The following is a 25,006-nucleotide window of genomic DNA, read 5'->3' on the forward strand; positions in this document are numbered from 1 at the left end:
CCTTCCTGACTGGCTGCTCTCCCAGTCCTGGGACAAAGCCTTGACCCACTCCCATTTTCAGCCCCTACCAAGCATCACAATACCAGGGATGACCACCAGGTGGCACCCACCCCTCTAGCTCCCTATCCCCAGGCTCAGCTTTGCAGACTACCATAGATTTCCTTACTCTTCTTCTATGGTTTATATTCAATAAAAGGGGCGTCATGGTTACGTCAGGATCCAGAGTGCTGGCTGAGAACTGTCTTCTTCCCCCACCCCACTGGGCAGGCAGGGAGAGAGGGCTTGTCTGTTCCCCTCCTCGCTCTACCCATGTAGGCTTTCTATGGTACCTGGTGCCCGCCTCCCTGGTATTCACCCTGATTTTGGCTTCTTCTCGTGTTCACCTCTAGTTGGTGCCAGCAGGCAGACAAGCCCTGGCCCAGGGCTCTTCTCTACCCCTGCTCTTCCTGGCACCTTCTGGAATTGGTATCAAAGCTAGGCACACAGGCCCTGGCCCAGCCAAACCTGGCTGAGTATCTGTGAGCAGCAGCTTGCTCAATGTGGGTGTGACTTGGTTCATACTGTCCAGATTGTTGGGTGGACAAATGGACATGCCTGCGGATGTCTCATCTCCCTGAAGACTCTAAGGATTTCCTGGGAACCCCACCAGTGGCTGGGAGCACCCAGCCCTCTTAGTGAGCTACAGCCCAAAAAGGTCGCAAAGAGTCGGGCATGACCAAGTGACTAAGCACAACCAAGACTACCCCAGCTGAGCCCAGGGAGCAAGGGGGAAATCCGCGGTGGTCCTGGGAGCTCAGGCCTGCAGAGCTATGTGTGAGCAGAAGCTCCTGGTCAGCAGAGTCCCCAGCCCCACAGGCAAGGCGTTTTCACAAGTTGAAGGGAGTTCTGCACACTTGGAATTGAGGAGAGCTGGTCTGAGGGGCTGGGTGAGAGCTTCTTTGTTTTTTCTGCCACCTGCAGTTCTGATGCCAACCTGAGAAGCACCTTCTTCCCCAGGACAAGCTGCCCTATATCCCTCTGCTTCTCTGGGGTTGACGGGGCTTGGATTGTAAGGCCAGCCAAGGGTGAGGGTTTCTGCCTCTGGGCTGGAAGGTGGTGCCTGAGAGGCAGCAACAGCGCTGACAGTGGGGGGCAGATGAGGGGCCTCCCCAGGTCGTGGTCCAGAACCAAGCTCCCCACCTCTCTCTCTACCCTTCTTCCTCCGAACCAGCACTGGCTGCATTCACATCCAAGAAGAAACATTTCAGGAGCCAATTCATTTTTCTCAAAACATATATTTTATGACTCCTCTCAGTACATCTTTTGAGCACCTTGGCCAGGATCTCAGGAATGTGTAGAACTCACTCCCACCCCATACCCCACGCTCTCCCTAGGCCCTGGTCACCAGGCCCCGCACGGCCTGTGCGATGGCGTCCCTGTCAATGCCGAACATCTTCAGCAGCTCCGCCGGTTTCCCGCTTCTCGGCACCTGGCTGACCGCCAGGCGGGTGACAGTGACGCCAGGTTCTCCCACGACCGCGGAGGCCACTGCCTCACCTATGCCACCTGGACAGAGGAAAGGAGGTAAGTCAGGGGACGCAGCCTCAGGGAGAGTGGTGGGCGGGTCACCCCTAGCTGCCGCCCAGCCCCAAATCAGTCCTGAGGATGGGGAAGGGCATATACTCCACCCTGCCCCACGCCTGTAACCAGACCAGATGTCACCAATCACAGCACTTTTTTTTTTTTTCCCCATAAGCCCAAATATGGCCTCTGAATCACTTTTAACACCATTCTCTGGGCATCAACCAATGAGTGTATGCACTTGACTTCAGGGTCTAAGCCTGTCTCTGCCCCAGGGGCCTGCCACGGAGGAGGGTAGCATACACTTGTGGAGGATGGCTTTGTGAAGAACTAGTGAAAGCTTCCCAGATGTGTGTTAGTCACTCAGTCATGTCCGACTCTTTGCAACCCCAGGGACTGCAGCTCGCCAGGCTCCTCTGTCCATTGAATTCTTCAGGCAAGAAGACTGGAGTGGGTTGCCATTCCCTTCTCCAGGTGGCTCAGTGGTGAAGAATCTGCCTACAATGCAGGAGACCCAGGTTTGATACCTGGGTCAGGACGGGAAGATCCCCTGAAGGAGGAAATGGCAACCCACTCCAGTATTCCTGCCTGGAAAACCCCATGAACAGAGGAGTCTGGTGGGCTACAGTCCCTGGGTTCGCAGAGTCGGACACGACTGAAAGCAAACACACACACATAAAAGTCTGATATTTGTGTTGCTTTCCCAGTTTGATTCTCCACAACAGCCTTAATGTTCAAGAACTTCAGGGACAATAACCACTGTGTACTCTTAGCAAGGCTGGAACCCCCTGCAGCTTTCCTGGATTGGGCAGGGATTCAAGGAGCCGTTCCAGCCATTGAGTTCACTGGTCCACAGCCCAAGCCTGAGGTCTAATAAGAAACCAAGCGCCAGCTACTCTGGGTTTCCTGGGCTGCAGCTACCCTCCTGGGGCTGGATGTCCAGCCGTGTGCCCCGAGCGCTCTCACCTTCATAGTAGTGGTCCTCCACAGTGAGGATTCTGCCCTTGGTAGCACGGGCACTGTCAAGAATGAGCTTCTTATCCAGGGGCTTGATGGTGAAAGGGTCCAACACGCGAATGTTGATCTTCTCTGTGAGGGGAGAAGAAGAGGGGTGGGCTAAGGCAAAGGAGCTGGGTGCTGTGGGTCTGCCCTTAAGGGCCTTGGATGGGCACCCTGGGAGGGAGCCTGTCACATAGCTACCCACCCCTAATAGCTCACCCCCTCCGCTGTTGACCAGTGATGCCATATCCTCCAATACCCACCCCTCCACCTGGGAGCCTCCCTGGCCTGATTTCGGATCAACTGGTCTCCAGGAAGATGAGGAGCACCCCACCCTCCCCCTCCTGCCCTGGGCTGCAGGATGTTGGCATTTGAACTGTCAGGAAACTCCATCAAAGATGCTTTTCAAGCTAAAGAGGAAGCCCGAGGGACATTCCAAGAGTCTGCCCTGAGGTAAGGTAAGGCACAGTGATGCTGAATAACATACTTAGAGGCCAGCTAAGTAGATTCAAGTCCTATGGTCAGGCTCCAGAGCTTCTGATCTGGTCACCATGCTGGGCACACAATAAGGGCTCCAAGTCTGGCTTTTATTGATATTCTCATCATTTAATTAGATGAGATTCTTCCTCACCCCCAAGCCTGGTCTGCAGTCAGTGTCTAAGACTTTGTGCATCCCACCCTCCTTACCTCTCTTTAGCAGGTCAGCAGCTGCCAAAGCCTCGTGCAGGGTCACCCCAGCACCAATCACAGTCACCTGGTCATCCTTGGTCTTCAGGATCACCTGAGGGCAACATGGGGGCCAGTGAGGCTCAGAGACTGGGGGCCTGGGGTGGGTCCCGACCTCGGGTTCACTCTACGGGGCCTCACTGGGGCATAAACTGCAACTAACCTTGGCTTGTCCGATTTGGAAATCTTCATTGTTGTTGTAGATGATGGCATTTTCTGGGCGGCTGGTTCGGATGAAGCAGATACCCTGGAATGAAACAGAATAATGAAGGATTTCAGGATGTAGGACATCTAATCTCAAGGACCAGAGTCCTCTGCAGCGTGTGCCTCTCCTCTTTTGTGAGAGCCAGCCCCAAGTCCTAGACAGAAGAGTCTCTATCAGGTAGACTAGCTTCAAGGAAGGGCTGCCCCTACCCAAGCGCTGTGCCTTGGTCCCTGTCCTCAGACAGAGGAATCAGAAACATGTGGGGGCTGTCTGGTCAACAGCAGGTGGCTCTTGGTCAGGACTCAGTTCATTCTGTTTTGGAGAATCCAACTCAGGGAGGGCAAATAAGCCTCAACTGCTGGAATGGAGGCAGGGAGCTGGATTGGAGTATCCCAGGAGCTGCTGGGATGCTCAATGGGCAAAGAGTGCAGTGATCAATTAGCAATGTCTGCCATGTAGCAGGAAGGGAGGTGTGTATTTCATTTTTCCTGGTCTAACTCCTCCAAGCTACACCACCAGTGCAAAGTCAGGAGACACCCATTCTGGGGCAGCAAATGAGCAGCTCTGGGTCAGCATGCTGGCCTCCCCTCCTGTCTCTCTAGGGAAGGACTAGCTGCAGCTGAAGAAATAAGTCACATGACCCACCTTTGTATTGGCTGCTAATTCTACTGCCTTCTCCGTAGCCACCCCATCACTTGGGTAAAAGACAGTTGACATGGGGATAGACCGAAACATGGCCAGATCTTCCAGGGCCATCTGGGAGGGCCCGTCTTCTCCTAGGGTGTGGGAAAGGATATGTCAACGTAAGACCCCACGCATGTAATGGAATCCTGGCCCCACACCCTGCTCCAGAAGTCTGAGGACGTCACAGGTGTAAGCACCCCAGTTCCACTCACCGATGGACACGCCGCAGTGGGAACCGCAGAGGTTGATGTTGCTTTCGGAGATGGCTGCCATGCGAATCTGGTCAAAGGCCCGTGTAAAGAAGGCTGCAAAGGTGCTGCAGAAGGGCACTGTCCTGTCGCGGGTGGCACAGCCCACAGCAATGCTCACCTGGGGACAGAGCGGACGGCGTCAGCCCCTAGGGAGAGGTGACCAGGAAGCCCAGGACCACCTCCTGGGAGGCAAGGGTTGTATCATCCCAGTAACCATTAATTCTCCTTCTCTCATGCAAGTGATCCTGTGCACCTAGGGACTCCAGTCTCTTTCCAGACTCCTTTGAACTGATATAACTGTTTCAAAAGTTCTCTTAAAAAAATCACTCTCCTGGGGAATACTTTTCCTGCAGCCAGTAAAGCCTTTCACAGAGCAAGCTAGTCAGCTTGGGCATGGATGATTCATCCTTCCCAGGCCTGTGCAAGTTCCCCTCCACCATCTCCCTGTTGCCCCAAGGCCTCTGCAAAGACAAGCCCTTGCAACCCTAAGCTCCGCAAGCTCCAGGCCCCAAATCCTGGCCTAGAAGCACTGAGTGCAGGCATCAGTTCCAAATCGGCACCACCTCCCCAGCTATGAAATCCACCAGCTGACATGAGCCCTCCTTCCCCAGCACACCTGGGGCCTCCCCAGCCCCCACCCTCTCCACACCTCACCAGTTTAGTCTGGATCTTCCAGCTGCCAAGGCCAGAAGCCAGAGACAACTTCCAGTTCAGGTATTAAGAGGAAGAATGTTGGGTGCAATAGAGCCAAGTGGCCACCAGGGGGCGGAAGCTCCCAGCTCCTAGGGGCCTGCAGGCCCTGCTGGGCTCCTTTGCAGAGAGGAGCAGATATTTTGAAACACTGGACAAAACATTGTTTCTTATTTAACAACCACAGTTCCTGACATGGAGTTGTGAATACAGCCATGCACATGATAGAGGTTCACCAAACTCTCTCATCTCTGTATCCCGCAGGGTGGCAGGGGCCAGAGCCTTGTGCATAAAAAGGTTCAGCAGCCTTTGCTAAAACTACCAGCCTCCTGGGCGTGCCTTCCCTTCCATCCGCAGAGCCCTTTACCCCCAGAGAAAGCCCATCCACCACAATGCCTGGCTGGCATGCAGTACCCCCTGTTCAGCTCCCCTGTTTCCACTCATCCAGCCCTTGGGTGTCACATCACCCCTCTCCCACCAGTCACTTGAGGTCATGGGTTCATGCTGGGTCAAGGACCAGCATGCCGATACAGCTGCTCAACGGAATGGGAGGGCTTCAGCCCTGCCCCCACACCCGACAGACCCCAGCTCTACCTACCATGTTCTGCTCAGCAATGTAACACTCAATGAAACGGTCCGGGTGCTCCTTTTTGAAGAGTTCTGAGAAGGTGGAGTTCTTGGTGTCCCCATCCAGGGCGATGATGCAGTCACTGGCATGGCCCAGCTTGGCCAGGGCCTGTCCGTAGGCCTTGCGGGTAGCTATCTGGGGGGAGAAAAGAGTGGGTAGGCTGAGCACCTTAGGAGGCATGTGGCCTGGAGCCCTGTTCAGCCCCTGGGCCACAGCTTCCACCAGGGAGGAAAAGGAAAAAATATAGGGACAGAAAAGTAAGTAACTCCAGAGCTGGCTGTCCCCATGAAAGAACTGCAAGGAGCAACATCTCAGGGTTCCTCCTCAACTTGAACTAATCTCTTTTCTCTCCCCTGGCCTCACTCTCTGGAAAATAGAGTACTGTTGCCACCCCAGCCTAGCCAGTCCAGAAAATTGGAGGCTCAATTGGGTACCTTGTCCCCAACTTTGTAGCTGGGTGGAGTGGGCATTCGGATGTTGGTGATGTCCACTGAGGGGGCGTCCTCTTGTGGGGGTGTCGCCAGGATCTTCTTCTTGCTCTGGATCTGACCGTAGATTTCCTGGATGATCTGATCAGCCATATTTTTGGGGAGGGGTTTCCCATGCCAAGACTCCTTATCTTCTATCCCTACAGGTACAATGTAGGAAGACAGAGGGACAGATAAGGTGACAGTTCCCAGGGGACCAGGAAGCTGCTTGGGGGGCCCGGCCCTCCATGTGAGGGCAGGCCACCACCACAGAGGACTGTGTTGACCAGCGCTCAACTGCAGGCCCCTACTGAGTGGGGGCCCAGTCCTCGGGGAGCTCCCAGTGGGAGGGGGCATGCGTGGGTGGACGAATGTTGCTGGCATGCTGGCCCAACCCGTTCTCTGCGTCACCTCCCCACCCCAAGCTTGCAGAGTGGGGTCTGCTGCAGAAATCACACTCTGCTGAAGGAGTTGGGAGGGAAGCTGTGAACCAGGGCAGGGTCAGCACTGCCGAAAGTCACCCCCTGCCATGGTGCCTTGCTGTGTGGGAGGGCCAGTGAGGCTTAGTACCCCTCTCCTCTGAGGTCACCTCAGATGTCACCACAGCCCAGGGAAAGCCAAGGACACAGGCAGCCCACAGAAGCTGTAGTGGTAACACCTGAAGGGTGAGTGTCAGCAGCACTGAGGCTCTGTGAGAGTATCCCAGAGGCCTCTCCCAGAGGCTCAGAGGGCTGTACAGCTCTCCCCAGATTCCAGTGAAACGTCCTCAATTGCCCCAGGTCCACGCAGGCAGAGAGGGACGTGACCCCTGGTGGGTAGGGGACCAGCTGGGGACCACAGTGAAGCCCGCCCAGGATCCACAGGTAGCTCTCTTAATGCCAGACTCCATAGTCTAGTTCCTGGCCACTTCTAGCCCCATCTTCCCTTCTTTACAATGGGCAGTGGCCATCCTAGCCCCAAACAAGGGTCTGGAATCTATGGCTGGGTGCTAGGGAGGGACTTAACGCCTGTAGAGCTCTCAGGCCTGGCTCAGGAACTATCTTACAGACCCTCCTGGGCGACCCACCTGCACAAGCCTCTGGAATCACTTTTCCATTGCACGAGGGGTACCCTGCTCACCTCTGAGGGGAGAATCTAGGTCCCCCCAGGCTCTCCTGGGGCTCCCTGCATCAGCCCTTTGGCTCAGGGCAGACAGCTGGAGCTGCCAAGGTCTCTCTGCAAATGCCAGCCAGGAAGTGTCCTTTCTCCTTACCCAGAGGCCTCTCAAAGTCCTCCTGCCTATACGTGACCCCATAGGCCACCCAACTAGGGTCCTAAATCCCAGCTCAGCCACCCTGCCCACCGAGTCTCCTACATCTCCTTCCTCAGACTGGGTACACTCCGCTGAGCAGGGCAAGGGGCAGGCTCTCCAGTGGTACCCCCGAAACCTCCAGCTCTAAAGTCAGCTGCAGGGCCCAGTCCCGGGCAGGGCAGCGGGTGGAAGGCTCATGTACAGACCTGTGATGCCTCGGCCCTTGAAGGTCTTGGCGATGATGGCTGTTGGCTGGTTCTTCACCTGCCCGAAGGCCTTGCACAGTTCCTCCACGCTGTGTCCATCTACGATGATAGCGTTCCAACTGGGAACAGAGAAGGGGTGTGAGGGGCAAGGGCCCTGACGAGGGTCCTAGGGAAAGGCCTGCCCTCCTTTCACTGCAAAAAAGGACCTAGAGGAGCTGGGATGGCTCAAACCTGCCTGTTTCCAATTTGGGTTTAATTTTCTTTTTTCACATTGTTTTACTTCCTCTTGTTTGCCTTTGGACAGACCTTCCTCCTCTCTTCTGAGTAAAGCAAAGCCCAGTGTACTTATTGTCTTTCATTCCTGAGCTATTCATTTCCTACTGAAAGCTGCTCTTGGGACAATGTGCTGAGACTGGAATCTACTATTAGATTTTTGATGAATTCTTATTTAAGCTGACCTCTCCATGGCTGCTGGACGCAGTGTTAGAAACTTGTATAAAATAAGCTATGTTGTCAAACATCCAGAAGGAAACTTTCTCTTTCAGCCAGTCCCTTCTGGAATTCTTTTTGGCAGATTAATAGTAACAGAAGTGGCAGCTCACGCTTATTGAGCACGCACTCTAAAGCACGGAGCTGAGCACCTATTAACTCACTTAAGCCTATTATTGCTTCCATTTTATAGACAAGTAAACTGAGATACTGAAGGTGGAGCAACCTCCCCAAGATCACAAAACCAAGTTAAGTGATGGAGCCAGGACTTAAGGAATCTGGTTTTGTAGTCACGAGGTTATGGACACAGACCCAAGGACGCTGCCAGGGTTATACTCTAAGTCCCCAGGTCCATGTGGTTTTGGGGGAGGTCTGTCCCTGAAGCATTTTGTAGCTGTTTCTTTCTTCGTCCAGAGAAATCTTTCCTCTCTTCATTTTCTCCCTCTGTAAGGTCACAAAAGAGGTAACAGCCCTGTATCTATGTGACCAGGTACTACAACTCCACCCCTGCCTTCCCTGCCATCAGTTCATCTCTGAAGGGTGGCCGTGGAGGCCCAGGGCTCTGAGCCCAACTGCAGAGCAGCCTGTACCTGGGGCAGGGGAGGGACATCAAGGTGGGGGCCCCTCTGGATGCCACCCACCCAGACAGACCTCCTTGCTTTGTAACAGGTGACTCTGAACTCACAACCATCCGAGGCCCAGGGGAGATATCTGGAAAGCCTATCTCCCATTTCCCTAGGAGAAGGGCACACTCCTCCTCCCCAGGCTGGCTGGTCATTGGTGACCAGTGGACTGATGTACTGAGCGATCCTGGTCTACACTGTGTACCTCCTGCCTCCTCACCCAAGAACAAAGTGAGGATGTATGAGATCGTATCACGCGGAAGCTCTGAGAGCCATCACACCAATGTGCAAATACAGGAACCCAGAGCTGCGTCTCAGCCCACAAATCCATGCCACTGGCTAAGGCGGCCCCTTTAAGCCCAAATGCCATGTGAGTCAAACCCTGAAGTGAGTCTGCATCAAAACGCAGCTTAACCTCCGGCTCAGCCCCTGCACCTACAAAGCTGCTGGCATAGAGGTCTCCTTCGCTATGAGGGTCTTCAGGTCACTGCCCCGTACATACCCGAAGGCCTCGCAGCGCTTCTGGTAGACGTCCATCTGGTGCTGCAGCGGGGCAGGGTCACTCTGGCCCAGGCGGTTGATGTCAAGAATGGCGACAAGGTTGTCCAGCTTGTAGATGCTGGCGAAGGCCATGGCCTCCCACACGGAGCCCTCTGACAGCTCCCCGTCTCCCAGCAGGCAGTAGACCCGGTAGCTGTGGATGGGGGGCGGGTTAGAGGCCTCCCTGTGCCCCTGGCCTCTCCCTCTGGGACATGCAACAGCTGTGCCAAACCCAAGTCCACACCCAGTGAGGAAAGGGCTGTGATGGAAACTGTCAGAAGCTCCAGAAAGTAGTACTGGCTGCCCAGAAAAGAGCTCCAGACAGCAGTCTAACCAATAAGATCCAGGCAATCAGGAGTTATTAGGGCATGAAGAAAACGGTGAGGTTCATGGGGGCTAACTACTCACACTGGGTGGGAGCCACCCACCACAGGGGTGCATCCGCTTCTCTCTACCCCAACTTGAACCAGGACTGCTGGGGGAGCCCTGGGACTCACTGGGCGGGCCAGAGGGAGAGAAGACCTTTCTGCTCAGAGGAGGTGGGCTGGAGAGGCCACCTGTGATGCACAGCAGGCAGCACCCTAGAGGCAGGCTTCAGGTGAAGATGAGCACTCACAAGGGGGCTTAAAGGCCAAGATCACTGTTGCGGGCAGGTGCCTCCTAGGATGGGCTTCTCCCAAGGTTCTCGGGCTGGTTTTTTGCTTTTTTTTGGGGGGGGGGGGCTGGTTTTTGCCCAAGACTAGAGCTGGGCTTAGGCTTTCTGCCCCTCCAGGGGCCATCTCCTGCCCTCAACCCAGGTAGCCATGATTTTCCAAAGGCAGTCTGACACAGTATAAAGGGCAATGAAGTTGGGATAAATTACCCAGAAATAAAACCTTCCCTGGGGAGGGTGGAGCCAAGAGTGAAGCTAGAGGCCAGGAGGGCAACTCAGAGACCTTGACCCCACCTCCCACCCCCTAACTATGCTTAGCACTGAGTAACCCTCTCAAGAAGGTAAAGTTAAAGTGAAAGTCGCTCAATTGTGTCCGAGTCTCTGCCACCCAGGCAGAGACTTCTCCAGGCCAAAATACTGGAGTGGGTAGCCTTTCCCTTCTCCAGGGGGTCTTCCCAACCCAGGGATCGAATCCAGGTCTCCTGCTTTGCAGGTGCATTCTTTCCCAGCTGAGCCACAAGGGAAGCCCCTTGTGAAGAGAAGCCCCACAAAAAGGTAAGTGCAATTGTTATTCCCCAAAAAACACACAGATAAGGAAACAGGCTCAAAGGCTGAGGTACTTGAAACCAGGAAGTGAGGCTGCTGCCTGGATGGCTTGGAGCGGACACAGACTGCCTGCTGCTGAGCGGGTCGGGCCTCCGTGCCTCCCTGTTGCAGGGCCAAGGCAGGAGGAGCTGGAGAAGAGGCGGGGCCAGTCATGGAGCTGTCAGCATGACTCAGCACCACTGCAGGCCTCCAGGTCATAGAGAGTTCCTTCATCCTCTCCATGTCATGTCAGGCCTGTATCTTCCCTTTCGCGGCCTCCAGTGGGCCAGGCCACTGGTTCCTCCACCAGGGGTAGGGCGTCTTGCACAGCCGCTCCCCAAAATGACCAGTCTGATGGGGCTGAGCAGAGAGGCCAGTAGGGAACTTGACTTCTCCAGAAAGGGATTCCAGGGAAGCCGATCAGCTACCCTCCCAACACCACACCCACTTCCAAGGAAATTGAACTGGGGCCAAGAGTGGAGTCACAGCACAGCCTCAGATTCAGGTCAGGAGGGCAGCCTGGGGAGACACTGGACTGGAAAGAACAGAAAAGGGTGCCCTGCAGAAGCTGGGGCTAACCCTGAGGCTGTGTATTGCCTGAAGCTGTTAGATTTGGGGCGGAAGTTGCAAATACCCACAGTCCTGAACGACCATGAAGAAACCCTAATGACAGGGCCAATATCTGTTGCAGGAGTTGGGAAACCACCTCAAATGTCCAACAACAAATGATGTCTAAACACGTTATAGCATCCCCATGAAACAGAATGGGCATTACAACTAGCTCTTGACAGTGCGTGAGGAAATGTTCAGATTTTCCCAAAAAGCATTAGGTAAAAGTGTATAAATACTAGGATGATAAATCTCTGAGTTCCTTCTCACAATAACATGGAGGAAATAGAATGCATTGTTGTTAAGAAGGTTGAAATGGGAGTGGGGGGTGGTTAAGAATAGGGAAAATGTTCATTTCTTTTTAATGCATTCCTGTGTTTCAGATTAGTATGTATTTTATAATTCCCCCCCCCCCCCAAATTATTTAAAAGAGAAATGGGGAAATTCCCTGGTGAGCCTGTAGTCAGGACTCCACCATCTCACTGCCTGGGGTCCCAGGTTTGATGCCTGGTTGGGGAACTAAGATCCCACAAGCTGCAGAGTGCAGTCAAAAAAAAGAGAGAGGGAGAAATGGAAAAGAGCCAGTTGGATGTGTGCTCCCCGGCTGCTGGCTGGACAGACTGGACTGGAGGCTGGATCTGCTCTATCAGGAACTCTGGCAGCCAGCACAGCCTGATAATTCCCTCGACCCCTCAGCCTTAGCCAACCCTGGCTGCCGAGAACCCTGCTAAACCCCTTCTCCCTGCACTGGCTTCTCCCATTATGTCAAGGGTCAAGAAATGACCCTTCACGAGGAATTATTTCAACCAACTGTAGAGAATAATTAACTCACAAGTCTGGTTCTGTGCCAAATAAAATACTCTTAAACACACATCCCATTCTTTGTGACTTTCTTCACTTCACAGTGCATCACGTCTGGGTGTAGCTGAGCCTGGCCCCAGAGCCTAGCCGGGGAAGCTGGGCAGTCAGTTGACACCGGCCTGAGCCTGGAAGGCCTCAGAGCCCCAGTCTACCTCCCGGAGAAAACTGTCTCAGCAGCTTCCCGTGCATACAGTAGGTGCTCACTGAGGTGCAGCATCCAGTCAGGCTCCCTGCAGCCACCTGCCACCTGCAGGCCAGGCTCCCTCAGCCTCTCCTCTGGGAAGCGTCCCACTCACAGGGCCCCCTGAACCTCCTGTGCTTCCCTTGGGCACTTCAGAGCAGCCTTGGGGACCCTGAAGACGGACTCTGGATGCACACCCTGGGTTCAAAATCCTGCCTCCACCACAGGCAAACATCTTACCTCTGTTTCCTCATCTGTGTGGAGGGACAGCTGTACGCATGTCACCACACAGCCCACGGGGCTTATCAAGACGAAACCCTAGAAAGCTCTGAGCAGAGTAGACAGCCCCAAAGGATAAAGGAATGCAGAAGCCACCTGGAGAGCCTGTAGCCAACACTCCCCTCCACAGCAGAGACTCGTCTGCAAGCCACGGTGGAGAGCCTTGTGGCTGAAACCTGCCTCAAGGGGCATCTCCCCTAAACTGCCCGGGTCCTGGAGCAGCAAAGCTCTGACCAGGCTGCTCACTCCCTACAGACCAACCTCTCCAGGCTTCATGGCTTCCTTGGCTGACAGGTGGGGCTCAGGGAGGCCCAGAATTCCCCAGAACATACCATCTACTCCTTTCCTGAGGTAAGGCCGAGTGGCTCAGGCCTAGGTTTGTGCCACCTAGTCAGGCATTGTGGGACGGGGCCTCCTAAGACCTGCAGGGTCCAGGAGCTGGGTCAAGAGGGCAGCAAGGAAACTCATGAGTCAAAGCATCCTGGCCAAGGAGCACGCGGCCTTGGATGCAAAACTGGCCCTGCTGGCCACTCTCCAGGGACTCTGGGCACGTCCCTTCATTCCTCTGAGCCGATTTCTTCATCTTAAAAGGGGGCTAGCTCTGGTACCAGCCTCACACCACGCATGCACGGCTGATGACACAGTTTCCACTAGGTCAGGCAAGGAGGTGCTTGGGGGCGGAGAGTAAAACTGGGTCCCCAGCACCACCCACCAAACCACTGTGGGTGGGGTGGGGGAGTGGGAGCATTACCTGGCTTTGTCGAAGTATTTGCCCGTGTAGGCCATCCCGCAAGCGGCTCCAAGGCCCTGGCCCAGGGAGCCAGTGGCCACATCGGTGAAAGCTTGTTTCTGTCATGACAGAGGGCTTCAGTTACCACAGGCAGTGATTCCTAGAAGTGCCTCCCAGGAACCTGGCCATGAGGGCCTGGCAGCCATGCCCCACCCAGACCCAGGGGGTGTGATTTCCCACTCTTTCCCTGCAGCAGTAATTGTGGGTGTGCTTCAAATGCCAGCTCAGTCCACATGGAGCTGTGTGACCTCAGGCCATGGACTGAATCTGTTCCCTCCCCTGTAAAAGAACCCACCTTGTGAAGTCGGTGGGAGAACTCAGGACAAAACTGAGTATTTAGCCCTAGTGGCTGGCCCTGATGGGATGTGACAGTTTTCATGGTAACCTCTAAGGAACGCACTGGGCCCCTTCCCTGGATATCACCAGTATCCTGCTGCCACCCCCTTAGTGAATCTCATCTCCCAAGCTGTGTCATGGCCAAGGAGGCCCAGCGGGGAAGGGAAGCTGGTATTTGGTGCTGGGGAAAGGCCCTCCCGGCAGTCAGCCCAGAGCACCCTAGGTTGGGGCTTTAAAGGCCTCAGACTTCAGCATAAGTTTGGGGTAAACAGTGTTCCCCAAGCACCCACTTCTTCCTCTGCCCTCTAACAGCCTCAGTTCCTCAGTGGGTGCCCTGCCCGCTCCCCAAAAGCCTTGAGAAACAGGAAATGGAGGCAGAGGCCTGCAGGGCTCCTGGTGCGGTGCACTTACCGGGACAGGGTGCCCGTCCAAGTCGGAGCTGACCTTCCTCAGGTTCAGCAGCTCTGACTCCGGCAGGAAGCCGGCTTCAGCCCAGACGGCATACAGGATGGGCGCAGCGTGGCCCTGCAGGGGACGGACCGTGGGGAGAGGTCAGGTGAGGAGCTGTTCCCGCCGGGGCCTGGCCGAGCCTGCCGGCCAGGATATCCCTTTCAGAGAAGGAAGCAGCAAGGAGGAGGCCACTCCCTTCATCCTTCTCTAGCCCGAGGTTCCCACAGTCAAGGCCGAGTGGAGCCCAGGACAGGTGCAGGGGGAACACAGCTGTGAGGCTGCGGAGGCCAAAACCCCAGCAGGCAGCCGGTCGCCCTAATCCCTGGGTTCTGGCATGTGAGCCAACTTGGACAGACTTCTAAGCTCTCATGCCTGCCTCGAGAGACCAGAGGCCACGGAGCCAGGCCTGGGTACTGGTGGATTTCGGGGGTTCGTGGCATGGCTTGCGGCTGTGGCTCTCACGTGGGTGGGGTGGGGGGCGGTCAGGGCTCCCCAACCCAAACTCTGTTGCAGGGCACCCCGACTCCTGAGAGAGTGAGTATGGCCTGAGGATTGGCACAGCAGAGACACGTGCAGAAAGTCACAAAGCTGTACCCCAGACCTGGACTCCAGTCCTGCCGGTCAACACCAAACACGAGTGGAACTCCCAAGGTCATTTCCATCCTCTCCTACTAATTCAGTCATTTATTTCTTAATTTACCAGCAGGGTCAGCACAGAGCAAGAGGGGGTAGGGCTGGGTGGGGCAGGTGGAGAAGGAGTCTGGGGTGAGGAAAGGTGGCAAAAGGCTGGGCTTACATCAGGTCTCCTCCTCACCGTTCCAGGGCCCACCCAGGCCCAGGGGAAGGGTGGTGGGCTGGCCTCCTACCTTGGAGAGAACAAAGCGGTCGTTGTGAGGGTTCCGGGGATCCAGGGCCTTGTAGCGCATGGTGTGGAAGAAGAGGACAGCCATGATCTCAGCAGCGCTGCAGCATGACGTGGGGTGGCTGTGGCCCGGGAGAGACATGGACACATGTATCACGGCCCCAGACCCCTGACTTCAGGGCTCACCACACCCGAGCACTGCGGGTGCAGGTGTCAAGGAGTCACGGGCCTGATTTGTCAAGGAGTCACGTGATCTGGGCCCTGGGAGGGCTGCATGGGGTGTCAAGGAGGCCACTGCTGGCAGCATGGGGGTTGCACCCTCAGAGACATGGAGGAAGAGGGGCCCAGGAGATGGTGGTAGCCCCTCTAGGACCAGTGAGCTAAATTCCAGTGGGACTGCCCAGGACTCTGCCCACTTGCCAGGGCAACTTGGCCTCCATGGCCCTCACGGATCCAGGCCCCCCATGGCTACGGTCAGGGGTTAATGGACTGAGACTTCCAGTAGACTCCACCCATAGGGTGGGGTAGTCTGGCAATTGGGGTTTTAGGCTCTCCAAGAGCATCACTGGGCTACTCAGCAGCTTTTTAATGGGCATTCTGAGGGCTGGTATAGCACCAGAAACCATGCTTTCATACAGAATTGAAAAGGCAAAAGCAATCTCTTATCTTCTACAAAGGATACAATCCTAAAAAAATAAAAATTCCTTCTGCCTGAGACAAGAACTGGGGTGGGGCTGACAGTAGCCAAGAGCCTGTCCTGCCAGGTCCTGGTGGGGTCAAGGGGGCTGCCTTTATTAGGCTCTTGTTCTATTCACAGCACACTTATTTGAATGGCGACTGGGCAGAGGACTCAGCTAGAGATAGTACATCTTAGAGATGAGACTTGTTCAGGTTTCTCAGGACCCACTTGGGTGATTCAGCCCCAGCCCCCAGGTGTAGAGACTAGGGTTCCTGGCAGGACATGCTATAATTCCTGAAGCCCTCTGGTCCACAGTCTGATTACAGCGTCAGCCTCAGGGCACGTGTCTCCCAGCCGCCCCCTCCACGCTGCAACATGCCCACTGCCAAACCCAAGGGCACATGCACCATCTGGAGTTCACATGGGCCTCCCTCCTCCCTGCAGCCGGCTCCCCGCACGGGTTAGGGGTGAGTCACTCCCAGAGCAGACACATTAGTAGAGAAACCCGGAACTGTCCATGCTGGTTTAGTAGCCACATCCCCAGCACACAGTTGACTTATACTTAACCATTTCTACGAACTCCTGGGTCATGGGGAAAGACACTAGACCTGAAAGAGGGAGGTGAGGAAATGTGAACGAGAAACCTCTTCCCTGCCTGGCAGGAACCCAGCTTCCCTTGTCCTTAGCACAGAATTCAGTGGGGCAAGGGGGGGGGCGGGGATGGACGGACACCCCAGTCAACACCGGCCAGGCTGACCTCCTGCCCTCCCCTCCCTCCGAGGGCAGCCTCATCCCTGAGGAGCCCTGTTTCAAAAGTCAAGATCCTATAAGGAGAACAGTGGGGGAAGGATGCGGGTAGACAGCAGGCCAAATTGCTCCAAGAGATAGAAGGCAGGCCCAGGATGGGGCTCAGCCTCTCCTGCCCACCAGTGGTTTCCAGGAAGAGGCTTCAGGGATAAAGGGCCTGGCAAAAGCACTTTCTGCACATGGCAAAAGCATGCTCGCCTGGGCAAAGTTGACATGGAAGGAGGCAGGTTATCCATGAAGAGACACCAGAAACTGAAAAGTACTTGATTTTAACCAGGCTTCCCTAGTAGCTCAGTTGGTAAAGAATCTACCTGCAATGCAGGAGACCCGGGTTCGACCCCTGGGTCGGGAAGATCCCCTGGAGAAGGAAATGGCAACCCACTCCAGTACTCTTGCCTGGAGAATTTCATGGACAGAGGAGCCTGGCAGGTTACAGTCTATGGAGTCACAAAGAATCATGCAGCGCATGAGGGTTGACCCTATAATATTTTACTCCCTTGAAAGCCTGCATAATGGACACACTGCTGGCCCTACCTTCATAACTGCCAAATAAAGACATACAGAGTAAGGGATGCTTAGGGTCCAGGCATCCGCCCACCCCCCCACCCCCCCACCCCAGAGCTTTCAGGGAATTCCCCGAGAGGTGTCCCATGGTGGGGATATGGGCCACTCCGGCTGTGTGACTTCAGCTTGTGCTTCAGCCCCCTGTGGCTCAGCTTCCTCACTTGTAAATGGGATGCTATGTGGGGACATCCTGGGTCAAGGAACTAAGACAGTGAACTCAAAGTGCCCAGGTCACCATCAGCCACCACCATCTGCTGGAAGACCAGATGCCACACTGCGGTCTTCAACAGCACCTCCCACTCATCAGCAGGCTGGGACTGAGACCCTCTGCTGAGCATGGGGCAGGCAGGCAGGAAAAAAGCTGAGGGTTGAGATGGGGCTCTGCTGAACTCCTGGGAGACAGTTACTTTTAGGCTTAACCTACTAGAGGAGCGCCAGTGTACAGACTCTGTGGCCCGAGGACCTGTGCTTCCCCAGCAACTCCAGCCTGCCCTGGGGGGGCCTACCTCACATGCTGCTGAGGACACACCTATTAATATAAATGAGCTAGAGATGGGGAGAGGCAGGGACAGGGTGGGCAGCTGCAGGGAACTTTATCTGCTAAGCAACTCTTTGTGATGCATGGGAGTTACAAGGCTGTTCTAAACCCTGTCTACTTATTCCCAATTAGTTCAGTCTATGAAGGTGGTGCTGAGGGAGCTGGGCCTAAGTCTCCCAAAGCCCTCCCCACCCACCCCAGGGGAGGACACACCTTCCAGATGTTCCCTTCTCCCTTCCCCCTTCCTTCAGCACTCTGTCTGCTCACAGGTTTTCCTGCAGAAAAAGTGCAGAGAAGATCCCTCAGCCCTCTGGCCGGGCTCCACTCCATTATCAAGAGCTAATACTGCCAGCTGCCATGACGGCCCTTCTCCCGACCCTACACATACCTCAAGGCCTCAAACAATGAACAAACCAGGGAGGCGAGCTCCGCCAGCCTCTCATGCCTCAAAACAGGAAGAAAAATAATCTGTTATGAAGAAAAAACTAAGTTCCTGAAGGAAAAAGTGAGAAATATGAGTTGAAAACACAACAGTGAAGATCCAACCTAAAAAGTTAAAAAATGCAGTGAGCTCAAAGACAGTAGAAGGAAAAACAGAAATTTATGAACTACGAAGCAAATGCACGATTTTTAAAAATCGAAGCCAACAGTAAGCTCTTCAGAAAAGAAAAAAAGATAAAAGGTTTAGCTAACTTCTGTTAAGGCAGGATCCAGAAAAAGGAAAGGGTGCTATTAGAAGTGGAGGAATGGGCATAAGAACAGATGATAAAATACTCCAAACAACATGATACAAATAAATTTGGAAACAGGAAAATGTCTAGGAAAAAATGATTTACCAAAACTGATTCAGGAAGAGATAGAAAACCTAAGTAACCTTTTAACTATTAAAAAGACCAAATCAACAGCTGTAAATGCACATTCCCTAAAGCCCAGTATCTCCACTTCTAGGACCACACTCACAGCGAAACGTGCAATGATCAGATCTGAAAGCCACCTTCACATCTATCAAGAAGATACTTAATGACAACAAATTTCTGGAATACTATGCAGCAATCTCAATAAAATCTCACAAATATGACACGTGAACAAAGCTCACTGCAGACAGATCTCTACCAGGGAAGGCCATACTGTTTATGAACTTATACTATAAGGAAAATAATAAAATGCAAAACTCAGGGTATAGCTCGTTCTTGGGGGAACCCTCCTTCTATGAGGAGGGAGAGACACCCAGTAGGTTCTAAAGCCCTGTAATATCCTAGTTCTTAAGCCTGGTGGAAGGTATACTACCAGGTCCATTATTTATAACATGTACATCAGTTATACTCTTTTTTAAGGCATATGTTAAAAAAAAAAAACAAAAAACCTCAGGAGAGAATCCTAGGATGCCAAGGCAGAAGCAAACGTTAGAAAGCCATCCTTGTTCTTCCTGTTCCAGGAACCATGAGGGGTGGCTCCTGCCTGAGAAGACTGCCTCCACGCTTCAGATTGAGCCTTTTCACTGTAGTAGCCTCGGGCCTGAAGAGCATCTGGCACAAACAGTGCACAAATAAATGATGTGCCAAGCTTCTAAGACCCCAGGGATGTGAACTCTCTGAGACTCAGTTTCCTCCGTGTAAAATGGAGATATAGCAGAATCTGAATGAGGTAGTTTCTATGTGTAAAGAGCCTGGCACAGTGCATAGAAAAATGGCAACTGCTCAGTAAAATCCTAGCTCTAAAAATGTCAGATATGAAATCTAACCTCCTCATCTGAGGATAAGACCACTGAGGTCCACAGAAAGGAAATGCCTTGCCCAAGGTTGCAGTCTACCATCAGAAGAGCCAGAAAAGCAAAATGCTAAGAGTAAGTGAAGAATGAATGGATAAACAAAATGTAGTTTAACCAAACACCTGACTATCCAGCAATAAAAACAAAGTACATTCACTACGTGCTACAACATTAATGACCTTCCAAACATTGTGCTAAGTGAAAAAAGCCAGACCCTCAAAGATCTCATTCTGTAGGACCCCATTTATATGAAATATCCAGATGAGTTAAAATGGGAAGTGGTAAATTCACTACAACTTACTGCATTAATAACTCACTGTCAATACATTAAATCTACTAGAAGCCTCTGAATCATACACTAAGAATGCCATGATATGAAAATTATACCTCACTAGAGCTGTAAAAGGATGGTTTTTAAAAAGAAGAAGGTGCTCAGGGCCCAGATGAGGAAGTTCTTGAGTGGCCACACTCCCTTACCCAGTTGTGCAGTCCTTAGAGATAACAGCCAGGCCATGGGTGCAACTGACTTCTGAGCAAGAAGGTCAAACAGTGCAGGCTCCCGTCAGCCAGACCCACATGCTGGGGGAGCTACCAGCTCCTGCAAGCCCGCCTCATGGAGTGCACTTGATCTCACTGTTCAGGGAAAGAGTACAGAGTCTGCAGAAGGACCCAGCATCCAGGGCAGGCAACTGTCATGTGCACAATAAGGGAGTTCCTGATGTTGTGGGACTGGAGGCCAAGTCCAGGGAGGGGTCAGAGAGATGGTGGCCCAGGGGCCACAGTGTCATCAGCTCATGGAAGCCAGGAGAACGTCTCAGGCCCTGAGTAGGTGCACCAGGTTCTCAGCTTCAGGGAGCACCTCCCACCAGCCCTGCTGAGCTCAGAGGCAGAGAACAGAGTCACTGCAGGACAGCCAGATGTCCTCACAGGGAGTTGGGAAATGCTGCTTGCTGCTGGGGAAATCCCAACAGGCTTGTTCTTGCCTCAGTCAGGGCCGAGCTGGGGTGAAGACAGACCAAATGGAGAAGGCCTGGGCAGCAGTTCTCTGCCCAGATAGGCTGGGCCCACAGGGGCCCTCTGAGCACTCCAAGTCCCTCATCACCAGAGCTGGGTGGCAAGGATGCACTTTCAGCCACTTTAAGGTCACAGGGACTCTCTCCAGGACATGAAACCCACAACAGGTGGTGGCAGGACCCCAGAGTTCACTCATTCTGGTCCCCCAGCCCCATTCTCAAGAAACCCAGTTTGAAAACCATCTAGCTATGAACTTCTTTAGAGATGGGGAAACTGAGGCCTCAGACGGAACAGGGTCTTTTCAACAAAGGCACAGTCATTCGGCACACAGCTACGGTGAGATTCTTGTCTCTCTGTGCCCACCAGCTGGGCCTGGCCAGACCTTCTGTTCCTGAGTACCCGCCCCAACGCTGTGGGTCAGAGCCCTGGGGACCTCTAAGCACGGACTGAGCCTTCAGATTCAGGTTTGACTCTGATGGAGTCCTCAGATAACACTTAGCACTGTTTGGATACTGTGAGTCTAGCGTGGTTGGTGAGAACTATGAAATCTCTACCAACAGCCTTAGAAGTCAGGGCCCCTCTGACAAGGCCACGGAGTGTCATCTTTTTTTTTCCTTGGCTGCACCAGGTCTTTTTTTGCAGCATGTGGGATCTAGTTCCCTGATGAGGGATCGATCCCAGGTTTCCTGCTTTGGGAGCTCTATGTCTTATCCACTGGACCACCAGGGAAGTCCCTGAGTATCATCTTTTAAAGACTGGGTGACTTGGACCGTTGCCACGGCGACCACAGCTCCTCCGGCACGCGGAGGGAGGGCGAGGTGACCTGGAGCAGCTTGGCTACTGCACAGTGAGCCCTTTGTGCAGGCTATCCCTCAGCTCCACGACACAGAGGCCAGTGTCCTCACTTTCCAGGCCCGGGGACGTTCACTGTCACTTGCCCAGTGATGGCAGAGGAAGGGGAAAGTTACCAAGATATCAGGACCCCATGGTCCTCACCGACTCACTATCAATCCAGCATCTGCAGTGACCATGCAAAGCCTTTTGGTCAAAGTGTTGTTTGCATCACCGGGGATGTAAGCTCCCCTAGGAAGGAGACAGCCTGGCAGCACGGTCCCTTTGACCATGATTGCACAGTGCCAAGGCCTCAAAGCTGTGCCTTCACTTTGCAGAGCTCATGCACTGTCATGAGGGAACTGCCTCAAAACAAACATCTTGGAGGCCTGTTCAAGTCTTCCTTTATTGGTTTTTTTGTTTGTTTGTTTTGCACACAGAACTCTTGGCACATGCCTTTCAAAATCTCTTTTGACAGAGGTTACATAGTAATGTTACTTCCTTCTGAAAACTCAGTTTTCTAAGTATTTCTTTTTTTTTTGGTCTTAAGGCATGTTTCTCTTAAGTATTTCTTTCCTGAATCGTTTAGGCTTGCTCACAACTCACAGGAATCACTGTATCTTTCACTTTTTTTCTCTTTGTAAATGGACACTTTGAGTTCAGTGAGTTCTTCCTTCAGGCATTACAGTATAAACCTGCCTGTAACTCAGTTGCCAGATCCACTATCTTTTCCCAGTAGAAATCAGAGTTTAACTATCCAACAAAGATCCATGCAGAAGTACCACTAGACACCCTCTCCCTTTGGGAGCCCCCCACCCCAAGTTGTAAGTATTTGTTTCATTTCTCTCCAAGTGCCTTCAAACTTCCTGAGATGCCCATCACTGAGCCTGGTCTCCCCCTTTCCAGTTTTTCTCTTCGCTGGCCTGGTGCTTCCCACCTGTCCAAGAAGTCTTCCTGGTAACATGAGCCCCTCACTGGAGCTTAGGATTTTATGTTTTATTAAAAACATATCCCAGGAGAGGGTGAGATGTATGGAAAGAGTAACATGGAAACGTACATTACCACATGTAAAATAGATAGCCAACGGGAATTTGCTGTGTGGCTCAGGACACTCAAACAGGGGCTCTGTATCAACCTTAAGGGGTGGGATGGGGAGTGAGGTTCAAAAGGGAGGGGATACATGTATACCTATGGCATCTGGTCCCATCACTTCATGGCAAATAGATGGGGAAACAGTGGAAACAGTGGCTGACTTTATTTTTCTGGGCTCCAAAATCACTGCAGATGGTGACTGCAGCCATGAAATTAAAAACACTCCTTGGAAGGAAAGTTATGACCAACCTAGACAGCATATTAAAAAGCAGAGACAGTATTCTGCCAATAAACGTCTGTCTAGTCAAGGCTATGGTTTTTCCAGTGGTCATGTATGGATGTGAGAGTTGGACTACAAAGAAAGCTGAGCGCAGAAGAATTGATGTTTTTGAACTGTGGTGTTGGAGAAGACTCTTGAGAGTCCCTTGGACTGCAAGGAGATCCAATCAGTCCATCCTAAAGGAGATCAGTCCTGGGTGTTCATTGGAAGAACTGATGTTGAAGCTGAAACTCCAATACTTTGGCCACCTGATGTGAAGAGCTGACTCATTTGAAAAAGACCCTGATGCTGGGAAGGATTGAGGGCGCGAGAAGGGGACGACAGAGGATGAGATGGTTGGATGGCATCACCGACTCAATGGACATGGGTTTGGGTGGACTCCGGGAGTTGGTGATGGACAGGGAGGCCTGGCGTGCTGCAGTTCATGGGGTCGCAGAGTCGGACATGACTGAGTGACTTAACTGAACTGATGACTGATTCATGTTGAGGTTTGACAGAGAGCATAATTTTGTAAAGCAATTATCCTTCAATGAAAAATATATATATATACATATATATATGTATATATATATATATATTCTGTATGAAATTAGCCAGAAGGTAGAATCTTGTCTTTGTTCTACAGACTTAATCTGGGAAGGTCCCTGGAAACCATCCCCAACCCAGACTTCAAAATCATTTCAGGAACCCATCATGAAATGCTGTCTGGGCAGCCTGGTCCCAAGTCCTAAAGGGCTGGAATCCTGGAAACCACCGAGTTGTGTAGGAGTTACTACTGTTCCCATTTTACAGAGGGGGAAACAGGCTCTGAAGTGACTCACTGGCTGACTTTCTTAAGTACCCCAGCGGACGCCTCCAGCTGCACAGTGACCGGTTATCATTACTGTCCCTGCAACTGGCCACCTTCAGAGAAGGCTCCCTGAGATGGACAGCAGCCTTTCTCCGCCTCTGAGCCACAAGGGCTGGCGGGAAAGAGCGTTGGGGGATGGGCCTGTCTTGGGGAAAGTGCATGTGGAGGCTGGCTCTGCATGTTCACCCCAAGGCCCTGAGACTTGGTTCTTGGTTCTCTTAGCCTTTCAAACCTCCCTTCCTCCACCCCATCCCCTTCTCCTGTCTCCTCAGAGGAGATCTCACTTAGACCTTCAGTTCACAAGGTATGCAACGGCTCTGCATCCACGTGGCGACCTCCCTGCTCACCCTTACTCCCCTAGAGTCGCAGCGCTCTCGCTCCAAACCCAAGGTGGCAGGAATTTGATTCTTAACAGGAATGTGAGGTGGCGACAGGGACGGGTAGTTTGAGGTAGGGACAAGGCCAGGGCCCCAGGCTTCCCAGCAAGATGAGGGGTTAAAACAGGCGCTCTCGTCTCGGGCAGAGCCGGTTCAAATTCCAGCTCTCTCTGCGCCCGATCTCGGCCAATTGACAAATTCGGAGCCTCGGTTTCCTCACGTGTGGGCGGAACGTTATCAATTACCAGGGGGTAAAGGGTCCAGGGGCCGCGTGTGCCGATCGCAAGCACAGGGCCTGGCTCTCGGCGAGACTGCACTAATGGTGGCACTCTCCCCACGGCGGACGAGGGGTTTCCACAGTGCCGAGCCGCGTCTCTTGAGCCTTAGAGCGGAGGGGAAGGAGGGGCCGAGCCGGCCTAAAGCGCGCAGAGAGCCGGGCCCCTGCGGACGGAAGCCGGGCTGAGGACCGGCGCGGCGGAAGGATCCTCCGCTCCAACCTCCCGGGCGCGCGCTCCACCATCCGACCCCCCGCCCCCACCCCGGCGCCGCCTCCGTGGTCGCACTGTGCAGCGCGCCCCGGCGCCGCCGCCCAGCGTCCCAACTCACCCCGATCCGGCCGCCGTGGTGGCTTGGATGGAGCTGATACGCAGGCGGTTGGCCGTGTCCTTCAGGGCCTGCAGCTTCTGCTGATCAGGCTTATGGTAGGCCTCCATGGCGCGGCCGGGCGAACGGGCGGGTGGCGAGGCAGAGGACGCAGACGGGGAAGCTAAGACGCAGGGCTGCGGAGCTGCAAGCAGCGGCCGAGGCCCGAGGCCGCTCGCGGGCGCGTTAAGAGTCCCGGGAGCCGCCCGCGGGGCGGGGCGCCGGCATCACCCCAGGTTGCTCCGCCCCGCCCCGCCCTCGGACCTGCGCGGGCAGCTCCGCCCCAGCCCTCCAGCGCTGATAGGGAAACTGAGGCCGCGGCGAGCTTGGGCGTTTTGCGACCCGACCGTATGCTGTCCACCCGCCTCGCCTCTCGGTTCCTTTTTCCTTCCCCCCGAAATTTGCGGGGCAGCTTCGAGCTGCCAGGCTCCTGAGTCAAGCGGCACTGCTCTGCCGGGATTAACCACAACACACAAATAATGTGATCGTAACTCCAGGTTCTAGGCCCGGACCAGAATTCTCCTGTTGATTCGAATCCTCCCTGCAGACAGCTCTCCTCCCTCCCCATAGCCCTGAGCGAAACTGACAGGGGAGGCTTCA

The 25,006-nt window shown here is 53.8% G+C and overlaps 1 protein-coding gene across 1 annotated transcript; it reads right to left on the reverse strand.

The window, feature by feature from the left end:
* Positions 1–1,254: 1,254 nt before the first annotated feature.
* On the reverse strand, positions 1,255–24,620 carry TKT (transketolase). The gene is made up of 14 exons (XM_043442686.1): positions 24,371–24,620; positions 14,969–15,086; positions 14,064–14,177; positions 13,278–13,375; positions 9,322–9,513; positions 7,708–7,826; positions 6,178–6,371; positions 5,714–5,878; positions 4,387–4,543; positions 4,136–4,266; positions 3,449–3,532; positions 3,247–3,340; positions 2,527–2,649; positions 1,255–1,545 (listed from the first exon to the last, which is right to left on the reverse strand). The coding sequence occupies exons 1-14, from the start codon at positions 24,475–24,477 to the stop codon at positions 1,370–1,372; spliced, it is 1,872 nt and encodes a 623-aa protein (XP_043298621.1). The 5' UTR covers positions 24,478–24,620; the 3' UTR covers positions 1,255–1,369.
* Between the last annotated feature and the right edge of the window lie 386 nt (positions 24,621–25,006).

The sequence above is a fragment of the Cervus canadensis genome, chromosome 22 (genome assembly GCF_019320065.1).
Source record: "Cervus canadensis isolate Bull #8, Minnesota chromosome 22, ASM1932006v1, whole genome shotgun sequence".
NCBI classification, from domain to species: domain Eukaryota; kingdom Metazoa; phylum Chordata; class Mammalia; order Artiodactyla; family Cervidae; genus Cervus; species Cervus canadensis.

Excerpts from the sequence above, each read along its gene's own strand:
- TKT (XM_043442686.1), bottom strand. The coding sequence starts at position 24,477 with ATGGAGGCCTACCATAAGCCTGATCAGCAGAAGCTGCAGGCCCTGAAG. Across the intron at positions 3,533-4,135 it reads AATTAGCAGCCAATACAAAG|GGTATCTGCTTCATCCGAAC; the intron begins GTGGGTCATGTG and ends GTTTCATTCCAG. Across the intron at positions 1,546-2,526 it reads GGAGGACCACTACTATGAAG|GTGGCATAGGTGAGGCAGTG; the intron begins GTGAGAGCGCTC and ends TCCTCTGTCCAG.